This window comes from Neopelma chrysocephalum, unplaced genomic scaffold (genome assembly GCF_003984885.1).
Source record: "Neopelma chrysocephalum unplaced genomic scaffold, ASM398488v2 Primary Assembly neopelma1_76, whole genome shotgun sequence".
In the NCBI taxonomy this organism is placed as follows: Eukaryota; Metazoa; Chordata; class Aves; order Passeriformes; family Pipridae; genus Neopelma; species Neopelma chrysocephalum.
The window spans coordinates 2,884,455-2,907,628 of record NW_020897737.1 but is presented as its reverse complement, the minus strand read 5'-3'; the positions used below and the strand labels follow the sequence as shown (position 1 = coordinate 2,907,628).

The 23,174-nt window shown below is 42.6% G+C and overlaps 1 protein-coding gene and 1 non-coding gene across 5 annotated transcripts in view; one reads left to right on the top strand and one right to left on the bottom strand.

The window, feature by feature from the left end:
* The window catches only part of PPEF1 (protein phosphatase with EF-hand domain 1), a 39,840-nt gene extending 17,406 nt beyond the window's left edge, over nucleotides 1-22,434 (bottom strand). Inside the window, exons 1-5 of one of the 4 annotated variants that reach the window (XM_027689231.1) lie at nucleotides 22,086-22,434; nucleotides 10,846-11,036; nucleotides 7,626-7,753; nucleotides 6,776-6,827; nucleotides 636-808 (exon numbers count right to left, since the gene is read on the bottom strand). In XM_027689231.1, the coding sequence (XP_027545032.1) occupies nucleotides 636-808; nucleotides 6,776-6,827; nucleotides 7,626-7,753; nucleotides 10,846-10,888 (396 nt within the window). In that variant the 5' untranslated portion in view covers nucleotides 10,889-11,036; nucleotides 22,086-22,434. The other 3 variants (XM_027689228.1, XM_027689230.1, XM_027689229.1) reach the window with 3 other exon arrangements.
* TRNAV-UAC lies at nucleotides 22,153-22,225 on the top strand. Its single transcript has one exon. It is a non-coding gene; the product is annotated as a tRNA-Val (tRNA).
* Nucleotides 22,435-23,174: the final 740 nt, after the last annotated feature.

Below are 23,174 nucleotides of genomic sequence, written 5' to 3'. Positions count from 1 at the left end.
GCCTTCTCAGTGCCCTGGAAGCTGCAGATGGGAAGCTCTGGAGATTTGTGGTATCACTCTGTTCTGCTACATTAGCAATGCTTTATAGTCGCTCTACTGTTACAGTGGAGTCTTGGACACTAGAATGAGGTGATTAACCCTTACACCTCAATGCCTCTATAAAGAATGAGGTGGGGAACAAAAGAAAGAGGACCAAACAAGGAGCACTTTTAACCTAGAAAAAGATGATAGTTTCTATGTTAGCTTAGGACTCCTTCCCCAGTCCTCCACTCTCACTGCTAACCCCTGCCTTGCAGCTGCTAAGGGTTCCCATTCCATTTCACTAGTCCCTACTTCCTCCCCAGTGCTGGACCTAGTGGTCATGCAGCAAAGCAGTGAATCAAATCTAGGAACTGGTCTGGCTGAGAACTGACTGCTCTCATTTTATTGTGTTAGCTTCCAGCCAGATCAGCTTCCCAAGACAGCTCACCATGCACCTGTATGATCACATGGGCCTAGCAGGAAAGGGTAATGGGGTGTAAAGGAAGGGTGAAATATCTCTTTGGGCATGAGTTAAGCCATACATTGGATTGTGGAACTACATCTTGACAGAGATGTAAAATAAGTAAAAAGAAATCAAGCTAGTTGCAATTTACCTGTTTATTCCTGAAAGCATGAATAAGAGCATTGGCATCTCCAACAGTAAGGGGGAATGAGAGTCGTGGCCCATAATATGAGTCTGGAACATCCATTTTCTCTTCAAATTCTGTTATATGTAAGCATTCATACACCACCTGAGGATCACTAGGGCTGGTGGAAATGGGAGAGACTGGAACAAGAGGGAAGAAAAACAAAAATGTAGAAACTGTACCAGTCCCCATAGAGCTGTAACAGCATGACCAGAAGTGACTGAATGTAACTGCTTTAATTGGTGCAGTATTATAGTGCCTAATTCCTGCCTTGTGTAGTGGAAGAGCTCCAGGTCTCCCCAGATTGTTTTGCAATACTAAAACCAACCAACCAAACACCCCAAAACCAAGACAAAAAAACCCAAACCCAACCAAATGAAAAAACAGGAAAAAAACTCTGTTCCAACAGCCAGTAGCTGTGATCAGGGTGCAAAACATTCTGCACTGAAGTTCTGGAGGAGTCTGCTCCCATAGGTAGTGAGAACCATCACCTGGTACAGACTTCCTTCTCCTTCCCCCCCGAAGCAAGGAGATACAAAAGTCATGGCTGATCATTCCATGACCATCATCTGTTTAAAGTTCAATATTACACTTTTAATACAGGTTGTGAAGATTCATTTCTATTGCTTTATTTTCCAAGTAAAATTTTTAGGCTAAATAGCAGCATGTCAGGGATTATTTTAAAAGTCACCAACAAGATCCCATTTTTTCACACTGGATTGCAAATCACTCCTTGCTGATACAACTAGGAAACAATTCCAGCTTTTGGTCGGCTGCCATGAAACCAATGGATGAAATAAAGTAAACAAAAGTTGAGTGGTGAAAGTAGAGCATAGCTTCTAATTTTCCTAGAACATGGAGAAATCAGGAACATTGCTAATTGCTTCAATCCAGTATTTTCTTGACATACCCTGGAAATGTATCTGAGTGAACAGTAGATTTCAGTGTTTTCTTCTTGTAGATTGTCTTTGTCATACATTATTCTAAAAGAGAAAACCAGACCCTAGAGGAAAGTGTTCTAACAGCTACTGTTGCAGAGTTGCTCTTGTGAGATGATTGTTGTAAACACCTTTTGCTGGGCTACAGGTGAGTTTTCTGCAACTTGATTTCAACTGGAAATAAATATGTATTATTTATTGCTGGAGGAATACCTGTAGCTATGACTCAAAACTCACAGCAGCCAAAACCAGCATGTGGCCTCCTAAATTATGAAATTCATAAAGGCCAACTTGTCTTGCAACTGGATAAAATCCATATTAAATAAATAAATTAATTCATAAAAATACACCCTGGATTAAAAAGACCCACCTTTTTATCAGCGCTTCTGCTGTGAGCTGATTAGCACATTTAGTGCTAATGTAATGTTACACTCATCCATGTAAACAGATTAAGGCATCAGGTGACAGCAGGGTGCTCAGGGCTCACCGTTTCCACCAAGTACAGTTTGATTTGCAGTTTTCCACCACAGTTACAGCTTTGTCTGGCCAGACAACTAAACGTCCCCTATGGACTGAAATTGCTGGTTCACACCCAGTGATCAGCCAGGCACACTTGCACCAGCTCTTGTTCTCGCTCTGGCAGCAGTCTCTGGATGGCATCTCCCTCTGCACCCAACCTCTCAGGAAGTGCGTGGCTGCAGACCATGAAGCCAACTCCTCAGACAACCCAAATTCCTCATTTCTTGCCTGTTTTAGCCAGAGGCTCTCCTCATCTGACATGACTACTTCAGATTCAGTGGTCTTCTCAGTATTTCAAGCCTGGCAGATACCTGCCCATGCCTGATTCTACTCCTGCCTTCCCTTCCTGCATGAAGCAGTCTTATCCATCACTTCCCCTCTGAACATGAACTTGCCTTCCTTGAAGTCTCCCTTCCATTTTGGCAAATGCCTAGGCTGGGAAACCCAGTCTCCTTCCCTGCAGAGCATATCTCTGCAAAGTACACCCCATTTTGCACTTTTGGATGAGTTGTCAAAAGCCAGTCATGGTCATTACCCTTAGAGTGCACTTACATCTCCTCAGGCAGTCTTTCACCTATTTTAAGGCTTCTTCCTGCACAGGATGACTGTCTCATCTCAGAGTGGTCTGTAATGGATGACCTAATGCAGCCTGGGGATTTGCACGCTGGCCAATGAGTACCCCAGCTCATCACACGCTCTGTGCAGGACTAAATCTGAAGGATTCACAGAATCACAGAATATGCTGAGTTGGAAGGGACCCACGAGGATCATCAAGTCCAACCCTTACCCCTGCACAGGACCATCCCCAAGAGTCACACCCTGTGCCTGAGAGCATTGTCTGAATGCTTCTTGAACTCTGTCAGGCTTGGTGCTGTGACCACTTCCCCGGGGAGCCTGTTCCATTGCCCAGCCACCCTCTGGGTGAAGAACCTTTTTCTAATATCCAACCTAAAGCTCCCGTGACACAAATTCAGGCAGCACCCATAGTATTGTAGTCAAAGCTGTCAAAGCTCTTTCGGTTTGTACTGAAACACAAGGATGAAAAGTCTTGGCATGTCTAGCTCAGGTACATGCATCAAGACAGAAGGAAACACCCTCTGCCAGCACCTTCATCTCTCCACTGGCTACAGGGAGCACAGGCAATGACCTGCTTTGTACTCTGACATCAGAGGTCTAGCTCAAGCTCAGTGAGTTGAGCCTTCACTATTAACAGACCCCTTACAACTACCCTACAGCCATATTCCATGTTAAACATGAAAGCCCAGAGCTAAGTGGAGTCAGTTTGGCCACAGAAAGCCCAAGGACCTGGTTCTCCTGACAAGACACCTCACCAGGGAAGTTGTTTGAGGCAAGTCAGAGCCACCACTGCCAAGGGTACCACTATTACCCTCACTAGACAGTCACTATTGGGGTAACGGGGAATCAGCTACTTCTGCAGCTCTGAAATCAGTTCTCTGTTCTGCCACCATCTGTGTGCCTTCAGATTAACCATCAAGGTACTGAGAGCACCTCTGACTCCTGAGAAGTGCTCTTACCTATGACAGATACTGATCCACAGCCATCAGGTCAAAGCCAAATGGTCCTTGAGACTACAAAGATGAAGATTTCTATAACACTTTAAACATTTATTCCTTCACTCCATTATCACTATAAGCTGCAAGCAGCTGTAACTTATTCCCCACTGCGAGAATCACTCTATGCAAAAAATCTTGGCAGGGTGTTAAAGCTGTAAGGAAGGCATCATGGGGAGTGAAACTGCAGAAAACAACACTGGTTTTTTTTGTTTCCCTTTGAAGAAGGGCTCCAGGAAGTGTGGTTCTTGTCCTGGTGACCTTGAGAGGTACAGCCAGTAATGTCTTAGATTCTCAGTCCCACCATTTTTTCCTGGATGTGTTTGCAGCCTTCTCACCCTCAATGTGCCCACAAAAGAGTGAGTAAATGGGTCACCTTTTGCTGTAAAGACAGTTTCCAGCTTTCTCTGACCAGAGAACCTTCCATTTAAAGTCTGAGTAGGTATGAAGATTTTTTGGGGGAAAGGAGGGAGAAAAGCATAAGCAGAAAAGGTTTTTATTCTTACTTCCCACAAATCCTTGCAAAATAGCCTTTAATAAGAAACAGAACAAGACACTCAGCTATATAATATCCCAATCACAAACTGTACTGACATCTTAAGGAGAATGAGAGGATGAAAAAAGCTGTAGGGTATAACAGATAAACAATCACATCAAAAGCACTACTGTGTTAATGAGATAGTGTCTGCTTTCTCTCTTTGAAAAACATAATCTGAAGAAAGATTAAAAAGAGGAAAGTGACAAGATGAATACTGGAGATTGAGTGGTTTATATTGTAAGGAAAACCACAGATCACAAAATTTTCAGATAGCTTTCTCATCACATACTGGGAAGAACAGGCAACCTATTCCCTGGTAAAAAGATTATATACTGTCTTCTTGGAGATGGTTTTTGAACCACATGCTATCACTCTAATTTAAATGAGCATACACTGATTAAAAAAAAAAAAGCCAGAGAATTGTGGGGTTTAGAAAATGCTTGGGAATAACAAAGTCAATTTGAAGCCTCTCTGCTTGTTATGTTTACGTTCACTGTGGTTCACATCTTAAGACGGTGATTCAGCAGAAGTGGAAGCAGCTCCTTAAGAACACTCTATTCAGCACTGGTTTTGCTTATATCAGTGGGGCTAGCTTGGGTGCTGCAAAGGTCACTTCCAGAGGCAAGCAATCAAGAGCTTAAAGTAAAGAATGCACACAGCCAGTAGTTGGACAACATAACCACAACCCACACAAAACACATTTGATATGCAATTTCTCGAAGAAAATCTAAGTCAGCTCCCTTGCATAGGCAGCCTTGGCCATCTCTCTATTAAATATGCACCTTACAGAATTTTTCTCTTTCATTTTGGGATCTATAACACAGGGTGTTGGAAAGGGGAAATAACAAACCAAGACAAAAAATAAAGCCTTTGGAGCAGTTATCAAATCTTAACAATGTCAGTCCTAACAGATGAAAGTTTTAAGCAAGTAAGACAAAGGGACACTTTACCATAAACCCTTAACCACATCCACAGTTTCCAGTATCTACACGACCAGTTCACCAGTGCAGTGGTGACAAGGGGCAGCCCACAGTACCCTCCACCTCCACCCCTGTGAAGGTGAGGCTTGGATATCCACCTGCACAGAAACAGCCTATGCATGTAGCAGTGTGCCCTGCACCAGCCGTGTCCTGAGCCCTAGCAAGTCACCTGGCACCTCACCTTTGTTCCTTCTGTCAGTAAACAGAGTTAATACAGATGGATAAATCATATCTACAACAAGCAGCTGTAAAATTTTATCTGAATATTATAATGAAATAGAGATTAACACTGTTTTTCCAAATCTCAGACCTAGCACTACTATTTTCTTTCCCACTCAGGTGGAAAAGCTGAACAGAGGTGCACTATCAGCACAAATAAATAGATAAAGTGAGCAGTGTCTGATTTTCTTTAAGTTTCCCAACTCTTTCCCAGGAAGTTAAATGACTAAAGCAGATTTTTTTTTTTTTAAGAATACAGCAGTAATGGGGGGAAAAAAAATCAAAGAAAGGACTATTGTGTCATCTGCCTTGACTTTGGAGCAAGGCTCAAAGTAATTTATTTTTTTGCAGAGCACAGAGAGCATTAGGGACTCTAAAGTATTTAAGAAAGAAGAATTGCCATTTCTACTGGTTATCATTAGAACACTGAACCACTTATGGTTTTGATGGTGGTTTTATCCTGCTATCAAAGTATCTTGTGCAAATTTTAATAGGAAAAACCCGTGGCTGGACCAGATGAAAGAGAAAGGGCATTCTCTTGTAATGCAATAAGAAGGAGACAGCCTCATTTTTAACTCCTCTGAGATAAGATCTATTCTGAATTTATCCAGGGAAGTCATGTTTGTTTTCTGGACTTAGGAATCCCTTTCAGTCTGTCCTTCTGTTGAGTTTGACCTCAAAAGTCAGTTTTGTCCAAGGATCCCAAAATACTTCAAAAATTAAAGGTTATTCTTTGAATAACTGAAGTTTGATGGTTTCTAAAGATTTATCTGCAGCAGTTTAAATTTATTTCATTTTTAATAATTCACATACTGATACATGTTTTGCAGAGATATCTAGAACAAATTAAATTAAAAAGTGGTCCAGAACTGCTGAAAGAATAACAAAAAACAAAACAAACAAAAAGATGAAAAAGGAGAAGAGCAGCCTCTTTGAAGGCAACCTCTTTGATTACATCTGCCCTCAACCAACTGAAGACAGCCTTTCTGAATAATCACATCTCATAGTTTAAGAAAACATGAATAGAAAGCCGTGAAAATTGGAGTCCATAGGACTAGCATGAGAAAAGCTGAAGGGCAGTAACATATAAGAAAGCACTCTGAGCATCTCTGACTATTCTCATAACGACAACAGGTACCTCTTCTGACTTACATCTTGACTCACTGAGTAGATATTGAGCAGTGTCAACACTTACACGATCAAACTCATATTACAGTATTTGGCAAGTCAAACCTCAACCTCAGCACGTGCCATAGGCTGTAAACATCACGTTCAAAATTAACTTTCCTCACATCAGGTTTTTCAAACAGAATCTCCATATTACTTTTATGTTTATCCTTACCTGAATCAAGATTAGTATAGTGATCCAGCATGAATGAAAAAAACTTGGACAGCTGAGTAAGAAAAAGAAAAGAACAAACACACTGATCAGTTTAGGGGATCCAACAAGCATTAACATTCTCTTTCCTCACTCAATTACTAGCAATTTCCCATTTTGGGGGATCTAAGACACTACTGTATATTCCCATAGCATCAGCCTGCAATAATGACACAAATGGTGTCCTACTACAGAAATAGCTGTCTCTCTTTCCTTCTTTGCTATGAATTCACAGCTTGACACTATATGAATACATAAAATGTTCCAGGGCTGTATTAGTGCTGCTGACACTTTTGGGTGTAATTCAACTTGCCCATCACCGAGACTATTTGCTTAGATTTGCTTCATAATCAGTAGAAAGCAACTGCTACAGTGCAGTGAACTGACTTTAGACACAGATGCTATGATGAACACAAAGGCCTAGAAATTCCTAATTTCCTGTATTGACCCTAAAGGAAGCCTGGACTCACATGCTGAGACACTGTTGCACATATATTCCCTCACAGACATGGTTAAGATCACTCACAATGTGGTGACCTGCTATCTCTGGCTACCAGAGCTGCTCTACAGGAACCTCTAACCTATGGTTGTATGGGCAAAATGGTGTCCTGATGCCTATGTAGTTATACACATATACATATATGTATGTATGTGTACACACAGCTTAATTCACATGTGAGGAGGAGAAGTGGTTTTATTAATCAGGATCCAGCTTTGTAGGAAAAAAATATCCACACCCCCATTTTATTTGTGCAACCTCAGTGCTTTGGGGATAACATAACTGCTTGTACAGGAAGAATGGAAGATTACAAACCTGTAGTTGATCTTGTTCATCAGCATATTCGATTGACCGGAAGATACTCAGAGAACAGCGGCGCCTCATCTCTATCCGGGCCATTGTTGCGCGGTACCACTTCTGGATGAGGATGGCAGCTTTAATGACTGTCAAAACAGAGGGCAATGCACTATACATGGATGCAGTGTCATCTACAATGGAAATACGCATGCTGCCTTGGCAGAATTTTGCAGACAGATGACAAATTCAGTCCTTTGTGCACAGTCAACAAACAGTAAAATGAAACCCTGTAAAAGTTAAGACTGAAAAGCTGTTTCCTGATAATACATGATGCCTTTACTGTTTCTGTCTTCAGACACGGATCCCAAACTAGCTGATTTGCTCAGGCCTAAAATGTCACTAAGCTTCCCCATTTCATTGTCCTGAAGACAGTACCCATATAAGAAGTCAGTCGTCCATGACGCAGATGGGCAGCATGTGTGTTATGGGAAGGTGAGGAAAGGAAGAAGAGCAGTTTGGCCTACCAACAGAATGTATTTCTCTATCAAAGATGCAGTAAAAAACTTCAGATTTTGCAAGCTGTAACATGAATCACACAATGACAACATTTGCAACAGCCTCTTCTACCAGGAAGTTTTTTCCTGCACAGCTGCATCAGCAAGCCATCAAAATTCAAACACTAGGATAAAATGTTAACAAATTATATTGAAGGACAGAATATGTTGCTTAAACAGACAAGCCAAAAGGCATGCAGGTATATCTTTGGCTAGCTTAGTGAACAAAGGAACACTTCCCAAGAATTCAATGGAACATGTCAGAAGAGCATTTTTGACTATGTGCTGAATACACGTTCCACTCAGCACTTTAAGAAGTTGTGTCTACTGTTGCCTCAGTCTAGAAAAATTCTGTAAACTTCACTGAAGAACAATCACCAGGACTAGAGCATGGAGGAAAGAGCCTGCTGCCTACAGGCCCCATTCATGCCACAGAGAGATCACATTCCTTTAGCTGCTCAGATAGAAGTTTATTAACAAATAACAATTCATGCTAATACTTTTTCCTCTGCAAAACACTAAAGAAAAGCTCTGTACTAGAGTTACACTAGTTTACACTAAAGAATTATTTTAACTGATCAGCAGGAATTTTGAGACTAGGATGAATGGAACCCCTGAGTGAGAATGATTTTTTTTCTTAAACTGATAATTACGCAGGTAAAGAAAAACCTCAGTGGAAAAGTGAGTCTATTAATAAATGTATAACATTAAGGAAGCCTTTTTATAAAAATGCTTACATATGCTATAACAACACATTGTTTGCATATTTTACCATTAATGAGTATACAGTATATTTAAAGTGGTAAAGTTTTCTAGTCCAGACAAGACCAAAATCAGTAAAGACTCCCATCCTGTAGATACCACACTCATCCGAGAAAAATCCTTCTGCCCGAAGGAAATGTGATCCTTATATGGCTAAGAACATCCTTCATACCCTACATAAACTCTAAGATTTCTTTTATTTTCTGTTCTCTCTGGAATGCCCCACCACTACAGACCTGAAAGCTTGACACATCACAGCAAGGCTGTCACCAAGGTTTCTGTTTAGAAGAAAAAGGGCCAAAGCACAGTCACCAGCATAGAAACTGATTTCCAGCATCAGAGCCATTAAACTTCCCATTAAACCCTCTGCGTTGCTTAATGGTCCTGAGCACTTAACATGGCACAGTTCCACGGGCATCACATAAGACAGAGACATATCAGTCACTGTGGTTAATGTTGCAAATCTAACAGAATATTTCCTGTCTTTTTTTTTTAATTGTACTTATTGCAGTGCTATTATTCTCAGGACTGAATCAGAACATGATTTTCACACATGGCTAAACTGCATCTGTAAAAAAAATTGTTGTCAGTTGCAGAAGGTCTCTACACCAGCAAGTACCTGTTAAATTCATGTTATTAATTCATTAGAGGGTTGTACAGCGTCAGGCTGCAGATAAAATGATGGTTCAGCATCACTTGACTAATGCTGAAGTATAGAAGGAAAACCACCCAGCAAGTGAGAAGACAAAACACTGCCCAACAAGCACACAAAATCATTGGGCTAATCAAGTCTGCCCCACATCCATGTGTGTTGATGGTTGTAGATTGAGAAAGAGTACAGCTTCTCACGCCCACTCCAAGCTTATACGCTCTCAGAAATATTCCCAAGTAGCTCATCCCCAAGGCCTTGCAAGGCACATATATGCACAGCATGCAAACCGAAAGAGGAAGGGCTGCCTCCCAGTTACAGGTAGGTCTGTGACTCCAGATGTTTCCATTCTACTTTCATATAGCATCAAAGCTGCTATGAACGCCAAGTAGCATCCACAAAGCTGAGGGCTACTCTTAAACCAGTCAGCTTGGATCCCTGCAGCCATGACTGAGAGCTCCCTACTTTGTAGACACCAGTTTACTGGGACTTGTGTCCTGGTTTGGTAGCCAAAAAGAGCTTTCCTTTTGAACCACGGCTGCTCAGCATAATAATGTCCTAAGACACTACACAGTGCCATGTAACATGGCTCTCTGCAGACCTGTAAATTGTGCTTTAATGACAAATTTTGAAAGATAACACGAAGGATCTGAAAAAAGGTTTGAGTCAATCCTGCCTGTGCAGAGCCTGGTGTGTTCATTCCAGAGTGGGGTATCATTAAAAGCAGGGGGAGGATGCATAGTTTAATTAAACATTTAACCAGGTACTGTGGAGACTTTCAACTGACAGCCTCAGTAATTGTGAGGGAGAATGACAGGCCAGGCACTTGGTAGGCCAGAAAACTGATTCTGATAGTCATTGCAATAGTGCTGCTTTATCACACTTCTTTCATAATCAGGGTCACCCACCAGCAGAGAAATTGGGGCAGTTTGCCCAGGAATCCTGTGGTGTGAAAGGCCACAAAAGGTCCCCCTCAGTACCTTACCCTCTAAGCTTTGCCAGTGACACAGTGAGCACAGACACATCTGAAATTTAGCTTCTGTCCCAGATGCTGTGAATCTTTTACAATCCAATCTGTTGGTGTTAGAGGTGGTCTGAAGTTGCCTTCCAACCTCAGCCAGCATCTACAATCTGCGCACTCTTTTAAAAAGAAAATATTTTTCTCTGAATGAGTATTTTGACAACACAACTGTGGGGAAATGTTACCTTGCAATCCTCTTCTAGTGTTACAGAGAGAACAACCACTTGCCCTGAAGACAAAGGCAACACTCACCTCTCTCTGACCTTCTGTCAGGTACAGATCTGTTGCACCCCATGGTTCCAATGCTGCTGCCTATCCGTTTTAATTGCTGCTGATATGGAGCATGTTCCTCTCAGCTGTTAGCATTACACACATTTCCTGTGCTGTTCCTTCAGTGATGAGGACTATACCCCTCCAGGCTCCTCGGCTCTTCCCTAGCACTCCTGCCAGGGAGGAGATTGGGAGGGAGGGAGAAGGAGAAAAAAACAAAAGTGTTTGACAACACAGAATCTGAAATACCTACAGCACAATTGTACAGCACATCCTACACAAACTGGACCTGATGAACCATACTAGGTTTCTTTTTCATATCTGATTACTATCAGCTTCCATTGAAAAGAATTTGACTCAGTAATTAATACAGTTTACTTCTTACATGTTAGCTTAAGGTTAACAGGTTAGCTAAAAGTGCACCAGTCATTTCTTAATCAGAAGAAAAGCTATTTAAAGCCTTACTACTAGGGACAAGGGACTACAGAGTCATGTTACTCTTCATTATTGTGATTTGAAAATTGGAACTGCAGAATTTTAAAGACTTTAAATTACATCTGATACTACTGCTAAAAAACCCCTAACCCTCAGCCCTCCTAACACTCTATGGATTTTAAAAGGTGCCCTACCACCCCATTTATCACTTTATCCCTCAGTGTCACCACCACCAAATTTACCAGGAGAAACAGTGCCATAGCAAATCACTTCAATATCAGATTTCATTTAAGTAAAACATTCAATTTTCTGTTGCTTTTCTACTGAAACAATTCAAAGAAAAGATTTTGTTTCATTAAATAAATGAACAAAGTACATTTTGAAGTGAAGTCTTTTGGGTTTTCGTCCTGGCACTTGCTCAGCTCTTCACTAAGTAATATCATTCACTAATGCAATACATTCCCTAATCAACAAATTCAAAGGAATACAATTCCCCTGAGATACAAAATGGATCAATTTCTAAGTAACAAGAAAGTCACTGATGCTCTGAGATACTGAACTTTGTTTTAGCTAAACATTTCTTATGTGATCACACTGCCCCCTCTCTCCTTGTCTCCAGGGTTACATGTCTGACATCTAAATTATTCCATTTGTTGTTTTGTTTCATTAATATTCCTTTTAACTTGGGGTTTAAAACAAAGAAGAAATTCACCAGCATAAAATGAATGCTTAACTACTATTTTCCTTTGGCTTTACTAGCAGAAATAAAATGAACAGGAGGATACAAGACAAAAAAAACCACAAATGCATAACTAGCTGATCTTCAATTTCAATAATTAGAAAACATTTATAGTTGCAGGACTATATGTGTAGTTTTCTACATTCATTGTTATGTACGATATCCTGTGACGTCATGTCGTTTCACGTTAATATCACACAAGTCTTTACAGGTCTGGGGCTATTTTTCAGGGTCCCACAATACAAGAGTATCCTACATTGAGCTGGGACTCACACCTTATGAGTCAGTAATTATTTCAAAAAAGAAGGATTTTAATTTTTTTCCCCACAATGAACTGCTTTACTTCCCTCTGAAGGAGCTATCATGAAATATAAATAAGTGCTGCGCTGTTATATTAATTTTGAGTCAATCAAAGTCTTTGACACTATCAAATATGGCACTTTGCTAAAAGCTCAAATTTGTTTTCTCTCCAAACAATTATTGCTCTCCTGTACACCATCGCCTCACTGTCCTCTGAGGAGAATCTCGTCTTCATTAGTCCATCAAACAAGCCAGCCATGACTTGAATTGTGACCAGAAGAATAGAACTTATAGTCTCTATAAGAGACTGCAGTGAGACTGTCTTGATTAAAGGCAATGCAACTGGGAAATGGGAGCCCCAAACAGAACTATCATTCCTCTCAGGGCTCCATCCAAACCACAGCTAACAATGGGCTGTGGAATGGGGATCCCCAAGGAATGGGGATCTGAATCACCTTCATACCCTGCTTTCAATGACTTAAGCTTTTCTCCCAGTCATCTCCACTCTTTCCTTCACATACCTCTAAACTCATGGACTTCTAACACCTCCTTGAGCAAAGAAATAAAAAGATAGAGACACTGAGACAGAAATTTTATTGTGATAGCAGAAAATGAAGACTGAAACATATTCCTCAGGGCTTGGAGGAAAACTTACACAAACATATCCTATCATTAAACCCCTTAAAAAGACCAAATCTGGCCATCAGTGAGCTTGTCCGGGGGAGTAATCATCACCTTCAGTCCCAAATATCTGCATTCTAAAATGGACATAGTAAACATTCAACTATCTTTTCCTGATGGCTTTTCAGCTGTCTACAGAGACATCCTGGCTGCCAACCTGCATGCCCAGACTCCAGACCATAAGAGTAATTTCTGTGAGCTACTTACTATGCAGTGTCTGGCAAAGAATCATTTGCCATCACAAAATTCCCCCTAAATGTTGGCTGATGAAACAAAAAGCTGGGATTTTACCAAGGTATTGAAAGAGATACAAGGTAGCTGGATGAGAATTTGGGACACAGTGCTGTGTTAACAGTCTGGATACTATACCACTGATTTACCTTTAAGAAAGAATCTGGCATGTTGACTAAAAAGCAGGCAGTAATTCAATTCTACAAGCCAGTGATCTCTTCTAGTTTTAGACATAACTTCAAGAAATTGCTACATTTCTCTCAGTTCAGCAAAAAGGCAATTTTGTCATGGACAGGCTCTGAATACACAGCCCATCCACTGAAGCAAAATAAAGTGTCTTTGCAATCATGCCAATAGACATGCACAAAGCTAAGCCAGAGTGGCACATGCTGCTCTTTTCTGGATAGGAGTTGCTGAAGGTATACTCTGAAATTTGGGGTTCAGAACCCAAGCTGTCAAGAGCCTGATTTACAGAGATAATGAACCAGCATCATTTGATCCATATGTAACAAGTGCTGCCCAAAATCAATCATGCCTCCAGTTTGTCAGTCATGTAAAGACCAGGCTGCCTCAAGAATAATAGGAATCTTGTAAAGATTTATAGCTGACTTTTAATGAAATCAGACAGCAGGTCCTTTGGGCAGAGAGCCATCCTTTCAAGCACACTTTATCTTTTAAATTAGATGAGCTGTGCTATGGGCAGACAAGTATAAGCTAGGTCAAGCCTAAGGATATGGGAGACATGAGTAAGAGCCACTAGGTTTTAAGTTCTTATTCCTGCATATTTCCATTTGTTTCTTACCTTTGATAAACAAAAATGAAAGACTTCTCCTTTTATTTTGGTTGGGATGGAGTTTCTGTAAGTATGCTACTTCCCCTACAGGTTGTTTCAATGGCTATCTCCAGCAATGTGCCTCCTTGCACTACTCACCCCTTTCTCAATCATATTTGTGAACAGGTAGCTATGATCTCTCATAACATGTCTTAGAAGGTACACGGAGTTGTAGAGGTGCTGGGACAGGAACAGTTTCCTGCATAAAGATCAGATGGATGGATGGGTGGATGCTTCCAATGACAGAGGCTTTCCTTTGATGCCATCTTATCCATTGTTTAGTTTACTGTGACTCACAGATCTCCTTTAGAATTGTTTTCTTTTGGAAATGAGGACTACAGAGAACTGAGAGTTGCTATAACATGGTTTTGTGATGGATTTGCTTCTGTGTATTGCTGAGGGAATGAAGCTGGAAAGAGCAAAATACCCTAGAGAGAAGAACGTAGACATTAAATGACAACACCCAGGTCAGGACCTGCACAAGGACAACTCTTCCAAACTGTCTTGTTACAATTGTCAAGGATGGGAATCTATATATGAGTTAAAGATATCATTAGCTAAAAGACCTATATTGTGGAAAGTGGGATGAAGCTGCCACTGTAAAGCAGCAGAATGAAATGGAATCTGGCTATGGCACAAGAGCTGTAATTTTGACACCATCACTGAATTTGGTCTGCCAAAGGGCTGATATGAGAACATCAAACATCAAATCAATATGTGTTTGGGTTTCCATTATTTTACATCCATGGGACAAACTAAGAGGGACTTCCAGTGATTATATATATATGAAATAAAGAAACAAGAAAGCCTTTTTGTTAACAGTAATTTCTTCAGCCTGCTCAGAGAAGCAAGGCCAATCTCAATATAGAACTGATGGAATAATTTCTATCAAGCGGCCATGTTGATAGAGTTCAGTGTTGGGGCCAGGAATCAATAGGGAATGGATGTAGTAACATACAGGAGAGCCAGCAAAGCTTGGAAGTGAATAGGATGGAGACAGACCAGCTTTTTAAGGTGGACTCATATTCCTGAGGCAAAAAATGCACTGCAAAAAGAAATAAAAGCAAGAGCAGCAAAGGTGTGAACATGCAGAGATTGTTCAAGCAATTATTGAGTTCAGGAACTGCATGCAAATCCAAAGAGTCTGTAGAAAAAAGATGGAAGAATGCCAGTTCATGTTATTTATAATCAAAAAAGGATACAATTTACACAAAACATTTTCACTTTTCTGCACAGAAAATAACCAAACAAAGCAAGCAGCCTCATTTTTTTTGTGCAAGACTTTTGATCAGAATGTTTTTTAAAAAGGGGCAGAGTATCAAATACAAGTGTACAAATGGGGTGCAGATCACCTTGAAGAATAAGCAAAGCCATCATATCACTTTCCAGAAATTTTAAATGCCTCTAGGGAGAGATTCCTCCAGGACACAAGGAGAAAACTGAAAATCCTGAAGCAAAGTTGGTTCTAGTAAACTGGATCCAACTGGAGCATAAAAGTTAACACCCTTTAAGCAAAAAAGCTGGATCACACACTGTCCTGCAGTTAATGAGCAGGGTCTTAATTACATCCTGAAAAAGCAAAGCTTCAGAATAAATATGTGTTGAAATATGAGCCACTTTAAAAATTAAATTCATGCTTTGGTATGGTTTTAATAAAATTTAAGTTAAGCATCAGAACAAGGTTAAAAAATATCATCCTAAAAATTATTTTTCCTAAAACAGAATACATGGAATACAGTAGTCTCAAAACTATTTGATCTCACCTGTACTTAGAAGTTCTGGATAACTGATTCAGTCCAGGTCAGACTTTAGTGTTTGAAGCAAACTGATTTTTCTTAGGGTAAAATCATAAATAGTGCCACATTCAACTGTCAGTTTGTAAATATACTATTTAAAAGTGAGTTAAAAAATATATATATACATCCCACCCAAACACATTACCTTTTATTCTTTCTGTGTCAGCAATACCGAGATTTTTTCTACAAGAGTACCTTTAGAAGATTCTTTTTTTTAAGAGAAAGCAAACCCTGAGGGGTGCAGCTCTGCAGAACAGGTGCTCCAATTCTCTCTGGGGCTCTGGAGCTCAGGAGTTGCAATGCACTTGCTCTTCACCTACTTATACAGCTTCCCAAGAGGAAATTTCTTGAACGCTGCTCTTCAGAAACAGCCAGGGGAAAATGCTGTTTTCATCATCCAAATTGGTGTGAAAGTTCATGGCTGCAACCCTCCAGCTGTGCTGTACATGTGCTGTAGCAGAGCTGTTTTGTCACCATGCCTCCTGAATCTCAGGCAGAGAAAGGGATGGGCTGAAGTTGCCTGCTTCACATCTGAAGTCACATGATCTCTTTCGGCCTTTCTGCTGTGTTGAGGCAATGATTTGCATTTTAGCAGATCCAGCACACCAGAAAAAAACATAAGGCTGTCCAGGTATTTGGTCATCTATGTGACTGGCATGCTTATGAAAACCCTTAAGGAAAGAAATACTGCATTTACCACAAGGCATTGTATCTGCATGCTAGTGATATAGATGTTCTCCAAAACAGTCATACTGAATCACAGAATATGCTGAGTTGGGAGAGATCACAAGGGTCATCAAGTCCAGATCCTGGCCCTGGCCAGGACCATCCCCAAGGGTCTCACCATGTGCCTGAGAGTGTTGTCCAAATGCTTCTTGAACTCTGTCAGGCTTGGTGCTGTGAACAATTCCCTGGGAAGCCTGTTCCAGTGCCCAACCACCCTCTGGGTGAAGGACCTTTCTCTAATATCCAACCTAAACCTCCTCTGACACAACTTCAGGCCATTCCCTTGGGTCCTGTCACTGGTCACCAGAGAAGAGATCAGTGTCTGTCCCTTCTCTTCCCCTCACAAGGAAGTTGTAACTGCAATGAGGTCTCCCCTCGGTCTCCTCTTCTCCAGGCAGAACAGACCAAGTGCCCTCATCTGCTCATTACACGGCTTCCCCTCAAGGCCCTTCACCATCTTCATTGCTCTCCTTTGGACACCCTCTAATGGCTTAATATCTTTCCTATATTGTGGTGCCTAAAACTGCACACAATATTCAAGGTGAGGCTGCCCCAGTGCAGAGCAGAGCGGGACAATCCTCTCCCTCGACCGGCTGGCGATGCTTTGCCTGATGTTCCCCAGGATATGGTTGGCCCTCCTGGTTGCCAGGGCACTGCTGACTCATATTCAACTCCCCATCGACCAGAACCCCCAGGTTCCTTTCCGCAGCACTGCCTTCCAGCATCTCATTCCCCAGTCTGTACATGTATCCAGAGTTGTCCCAACCCAGGTGCAGAATCCAGATAACGGGACAAGTATGAAGCACTCAAATCTTATGTTCAGAAGCACTGCACTAATGCCTGTACACTTCATTTCTTCATGTGCATGCACATGTTCTCACCATAAATGCATGATTGGAACTCTGTGGACTCAGTTCATGTTTTGGCTCGTCTGCTCCTCGTGTGATTACTAGGAAGGGATTGGGCAAGCCAAGAACGCTGCAGCCTTGCTTCCCTGTGCGGTTAGGAAGACGTGGTTTTGCATGCTCTGACATCAAACCCTGACCCCTGGCAGCCGGGCCCAAATCTCTGACCCAGCTCATCTCCATGCTCCCCTGACTCCGTCACTGCACAGGTACCCAGGGAGGGGCAGAGCCATCACATCCAGGGTGATTTGTTACTGCCCACTGCTAACACAACAGCCCCTGAGCAATCTGCTGCACCTGGCAGTGTATCCATAGCATGGGGACACTGTGATTTTGGACACACAGCCCAAGAAACCACTCAAAACTAGGAGCTGCCAGTAGAAGTATGATATTGTAATATCACCAGTACAGTCTTGGGCCCAGTCCTCAGCATCACTCACCCTCATCAGGCCACCTTTCCCCCAGGCTTTCCTGCCACCCCACTCCAAAAGCCAGGGAGGGGCTGCTTTCCGCAGTACAGTGATGGAACAGAGCACAGCAGCCACTCCTGTGGGGCCAGGGAGGGGGCCTGCAGATTCAAAGAGGACCAAAAATTACAAAGCATGCTGTGGTGGGAGAAAGCTCCATGTGAATGGGCACAAGATGGAAATCACTGTGCCTCTTGCTCTGAAACCTCTCCAGGTGATGGAGTCCCATCAGGACTGGATAGGGAGCAAAAGATTTCTGAGAACAGAAGCAAACAAAGAAAGCTCTTCACACTCCTACCCCTGCCCCAAAGGTCTAATAATACCATAATATGGTATTTTCAGGAAACTTTTACCATCAGTCTGGTGACAGTTCTGTTTTGGCATCAACAACCACTGTAAAAGACAGAATGATCAAATTTTTTTGAGACAGACCTTTATTAAGGTGCAAAAGATATCTAAAATGCCAAACCAGCAAAGCAGAAGGCATATGATTGACTGAGCTAGTCCTTTAAGGTTCTGGACTCCCAGACACAATCTTCCACTTTCAAAGCTGTTCTTCTCCTTTGAGATGAGACAGTAAATGGAAAGCACACCAAGTGCAATAATTCTGCATGGCCCAGAAGAGTTTTGGTATTTGTTTTTCTGGCAGGATGCATTTTCCCTGATCAGAGTTACAGTAGCTAATCATTTATGTATGATCAGGCTGTTCTGCCAAAATGCATGCAAGCAAAAATACATCACAACCTCTTTCCACTGCACTCTTGGGATACACATTATTTATAAACATTTACTGTACCTGATAAATTCATCTATATTGCCATTTACCGAGATCTCTGCATAATGAGAGGCTACAACGTTTGCTCCAATGGCCAACAAATCCATCAGAAACATTTCATCCAAGATCAGTGGGAGAGGGATCAAACCCTTAGCAGTTAGGTTCTTTAGGACATAAAATCTCCACTGCATATTTTCTTTCGTTACTCACAGAAGTCCTCCATCCTCTGTCTCAATGATCTGACGTGACCAAGCAACCTGATAAAGAGTCAGTCTTGCTGGACTGAGCCACCTCTCCAGTTACCTATGGGGATCACAATAACATGCAAATTGAGGAAACACAAATGTGCTTTCCAAATTAACCTTTCCTGTTCAAGTCCAAGGAGATAGGCCGTACCAAACAACGCCATTTTCCTTTCTACAAAGGCAAAGAGAACATACCAGTCCCACCAACGAGGTCACACATACTGCTGCTTTTTTGCTCAGCAGTCATGTATCACAGGCACATTTAATTTGCTGAAAAGAGTTTTAGCATCAACAGCTGTAACAGGGAGTAGGCCAACAAATTCTGACAATATGTGGTTGATCAGTCTAGCATGACAAGGAAAAACCCGGTTATGTTGCTAGTGTAGAAACTGGGACATCCCTTTACAGGCAGCCCTTCGTGATGTAATGGCATACATTCTGTTTTCCAAATACTTTAGAAACATTAACCTCCTGAGCAAGCCTTCATGCAGGCATTCCACATACATAATTCAAATTCTGCTTTAGGCTTATTTCTCAGAAGCACCCACTACAAAGTGATGTAACTGATATTTTTCAAAAAGACTGAAGATAATCATAGTTGAAGTGAATGTGCTCCTTCTAAGCTCTGACCGTGATTTCCCCTCCTCTTGCCCTACCAAGGTCAAAGAAATATTTTTATGTGACCCAGCAAAGTGTTTTAAAGTAATAGCCAGGGGACAAGTCCCTGACTAAGAGACTTTGATGTCCAGTCCCAAACAAAAAGCAAAAAAAAAGAATAGAAAAAATGAAGAAAGAAATAAATATCCAGAACAATTTTAAACTCTCAGTAAGATGACAGAAATCTGTGCTCACACATTAGAAGGAGTAGGTTAATTTGTGCAAAAAGAGAAAGAAATGTCCCCCCACTGACAATTCTGGGTGAGAAGGTGAAAAAAAGACATCAAAATTAGCATCTTTGGTAAAAAGCACACAAAATCAGAAATGTGAAAGAAAGGCAGTGGTAGGGCCTCAAAGCTCCTGAAGGCCAAGAAACCAGACCAGAACACTATGAAAGCATCAGGATACCTGCTGTAAAAAAATTAAAACAATTTTTTTTAAAAAAGGAAATTTTCCCAAATTATCAGATGAATGCAGATTATTTTGGGAAGCAGTGACTAATGACCTAATTTGCACAAGTCTACCTCCATTACATTAGCTTCAACCTCCACTTAGAGCTTATAGAAAGGATAGCTATCTACAGCGCTCAGGTTTTGACAGATCTTAGTAAAGAAACATAAGAAAAAAGAAATGGGCATAAGAATTCCCTAACAACAGCCTGATCTGCATTTTGTTGGTCTGGTGAACCATAAGCTGCACAGATAATGCACTCCTGATGCCTCAAGCCAACCAGATTGTTTCTTCCCAAAAGGCACCTTCTGGGTTAAATCAGGCTCTCCAGGTCAGGAGGGTACACAGATTTGATGCACACACTAATGATCAGTATGTAAAAGAATTTAAAAAAAAAACACCTGTTTTTTGAAAGATTGGATGCTACCAACTACTATGTGAAACCATCTCATACTTAGTAAGGCATCGGCAAGTCTATGGAAATAATTTTCTTCACCTCTATTTTCATCTTATCCTTATTAAAGTGCTTCTAATGACAAAAGGACAATATTTTTTATTTTGTTACAGTAAAGAAATCTGCTGTTTCAGCAAAATGATATTAATTTCGGTAGTCAAGCCAACCATGATATTTAGCCACAAACACCCCACTGTTTTGCTTACAGGCCCCACATTTCTGAAAATTCACAAACTTATCTTTTATATTTCAAATTCTGTTTGTAACTTTTAACCACAGTCCTGTAAACATTGTGCAAGTAACTTAATCTGTGCTCCTACAAGCCACTCACTCCCTTTGGGATATGAGGCGAGGTTCAGTGTGGTGAGGACTGCGGTAATTCAAATTACCGCAAAACTCCAGGTAAAACGTAACAGATGAAAGAAGGCAATTATTGTGGGGTGTAACGGATGGCATAAGGTTCCTGGGTGAATGGATACCTGATGCGGATGGGCAGCGAACAGGAAAGATCCAGTCCCGCAGTTGTTCCCGGCACAGCCCGACCCGGCCCTGGCCCTGAGGGCGCTGGGCGAGCGCGGGCGCGGGGCGCCCCCTGCCGGCGGCGGGGCCACAGGGGGGAAATCCCTCCGTCCTCTCCAGGGCGGATTGTGAAAGCCAAATGTTCCCGCTTTCACGACTCCTTTTAGAAACACGCACAGGCGTGTCCCGTGCTGTGCCCGAGGGGATTGAACGTCTCTCTTTTAGATCCATTAAGGCACCGCGCAACAGCTTCCTCCAGGGCGTCACTGACACAAATGCCAGGCTCTGCCTTTTCTCTCACTGCGTTATTCTTTTGAAAAGGCCTTCTGTACCGAGAAAGTCACCTACACCTTCCTCCCCCGCTGAAAAGAGCTGGAACACCTCGCAGAAAGCAGCGAGGCGCCTTCCCACGACTGGCGTACACGAAATCCACGCAGCCGGGCTCCCCCGGAGCAGCGGGGGTTCTGCTGCACCTCTCACGGAGCTCAGCCCGCCTCTCCCGCGCTTGGGCCAACCTGGTGTGACACGCTAGGCCAGCGACCTTTGTGCTCCACTTGTCTGGGAGAACAGCTCAGCCGGGCGAATCCTGGGAGCAGCAGGATGCGCAGGAAGGATTGCCAGCCCTTTCCGAAGCGGGGCCGGAGGCAATGACGTGAGGAGCACACGATCCGAAGGCAAAGAATGGATTCGGTACCGCATGTATCGAATATATGCAGGGGAAAGGAGTGCCCACAGCACCCGCCTAAGGCTGTATGTAACGCAGCCCTCGTTCCCTGGGCTTGTTACCTGCCCTTGCAGGCCGTGTTCGGTGGGGCAGAGCGGGGCCCGCGCCTGCCCCAGCACGCAGGGGCACAGAAGCCTTACCTGGAGCTACTGAGGTGATTTATGCCCTTCACTGCCCCTCTGTAGCTGTGTGAGGGGCAGGAAACTCATTAGGGTAATTTTTGATTACTAGAACTGTTTTTAATCAACCAGCGATTAAAAAGAAAACAAGAACCTTCCCTGCTCACCAAGGGAGGGAAGCACGGCCGGCGTCTCGTCGATAGGGGCAGTGCCGCGGCCGTTAACGCGTGTGGCGGTTCCATAGTGTAGTGGTTATCACGTCTGCTTTACACGCAGAAGGTCCTGGGTTCGAGCCCCAGTGGAACCAGCGCCAAAATTATCTTTTTCTTTCTTGGCTCACCGTGAGTTTTCATAATTTCCTTCGAAGCGAGGAGGATCGGTTTAGCTGCTTCCTCCCGGAGACGAGCAACCTCATAAGCACTGAAAGAAAGCCCCGGTCCTGCTTGCGGCAGCAGGCGGAGCAGTGCGTTTCGAGGGGAGCAGAAAAGCCCCTTAAGTGGGAAACCCTGTCCCTCAGGAGCCTTTCCACAGGCTTTAACCTCGGGAGAGGAGCTTTTCCCTGCCAGCGCGGGAGAGGCATCACCACTTTACCATCGTCCCCTGGATGGGTAACCAAGGAGACCACAGAGGCAGCAACAGCGGAGCCGGGGAGAAATAGCAGTCTGTGCCTCCTCCCGAGCAGGTACAAAGGCAGTGGTGGAGACTGCAGCCTGATGCAACCCCAAGGAGATGCTCACCGGGACAGACTGGAGCACAGGTCCTTTCACCTCTGTGCTTGGAGAAGAGCTTGAGCGCTGGGGAAAGGCGGGCGCTTTTCACAGCACACAGCTGGCAAGGACAGTTAACTCCATCCTGATTTTCCCCAGTACTGTGTGTACTGTTTTTATTAATTAGGAAACAAAGAGCCATCTCAGCTTGCCTCGGAGCAGTTTAACTTTTAAATTATAACACGTTGTCTCATTTTGCACGTGCAAGTCTTTAGAAAAGGGTAACCTCCGGGCATCGATACTGGCACAGCATCTGTCTGTGTGTGGAAGCCCTAATGAGTGCTGGGGCTCAGACATCTCTGCAGCAGGAGGACAAGGAGAGCCCCTGAGCTCTACTGACCTGGAGTTAGCTCTTGAGTATCTTTGCAGGATCAGAGTGGGAGGGTGTGATTTACCTATCTTAAAGATTAAAGAGAAAAATTGGCTTAACTTACCTTAATCAGAGTCTTACTAAGAAACTTTCTTTAATCATTGTATATTAAGAAAACT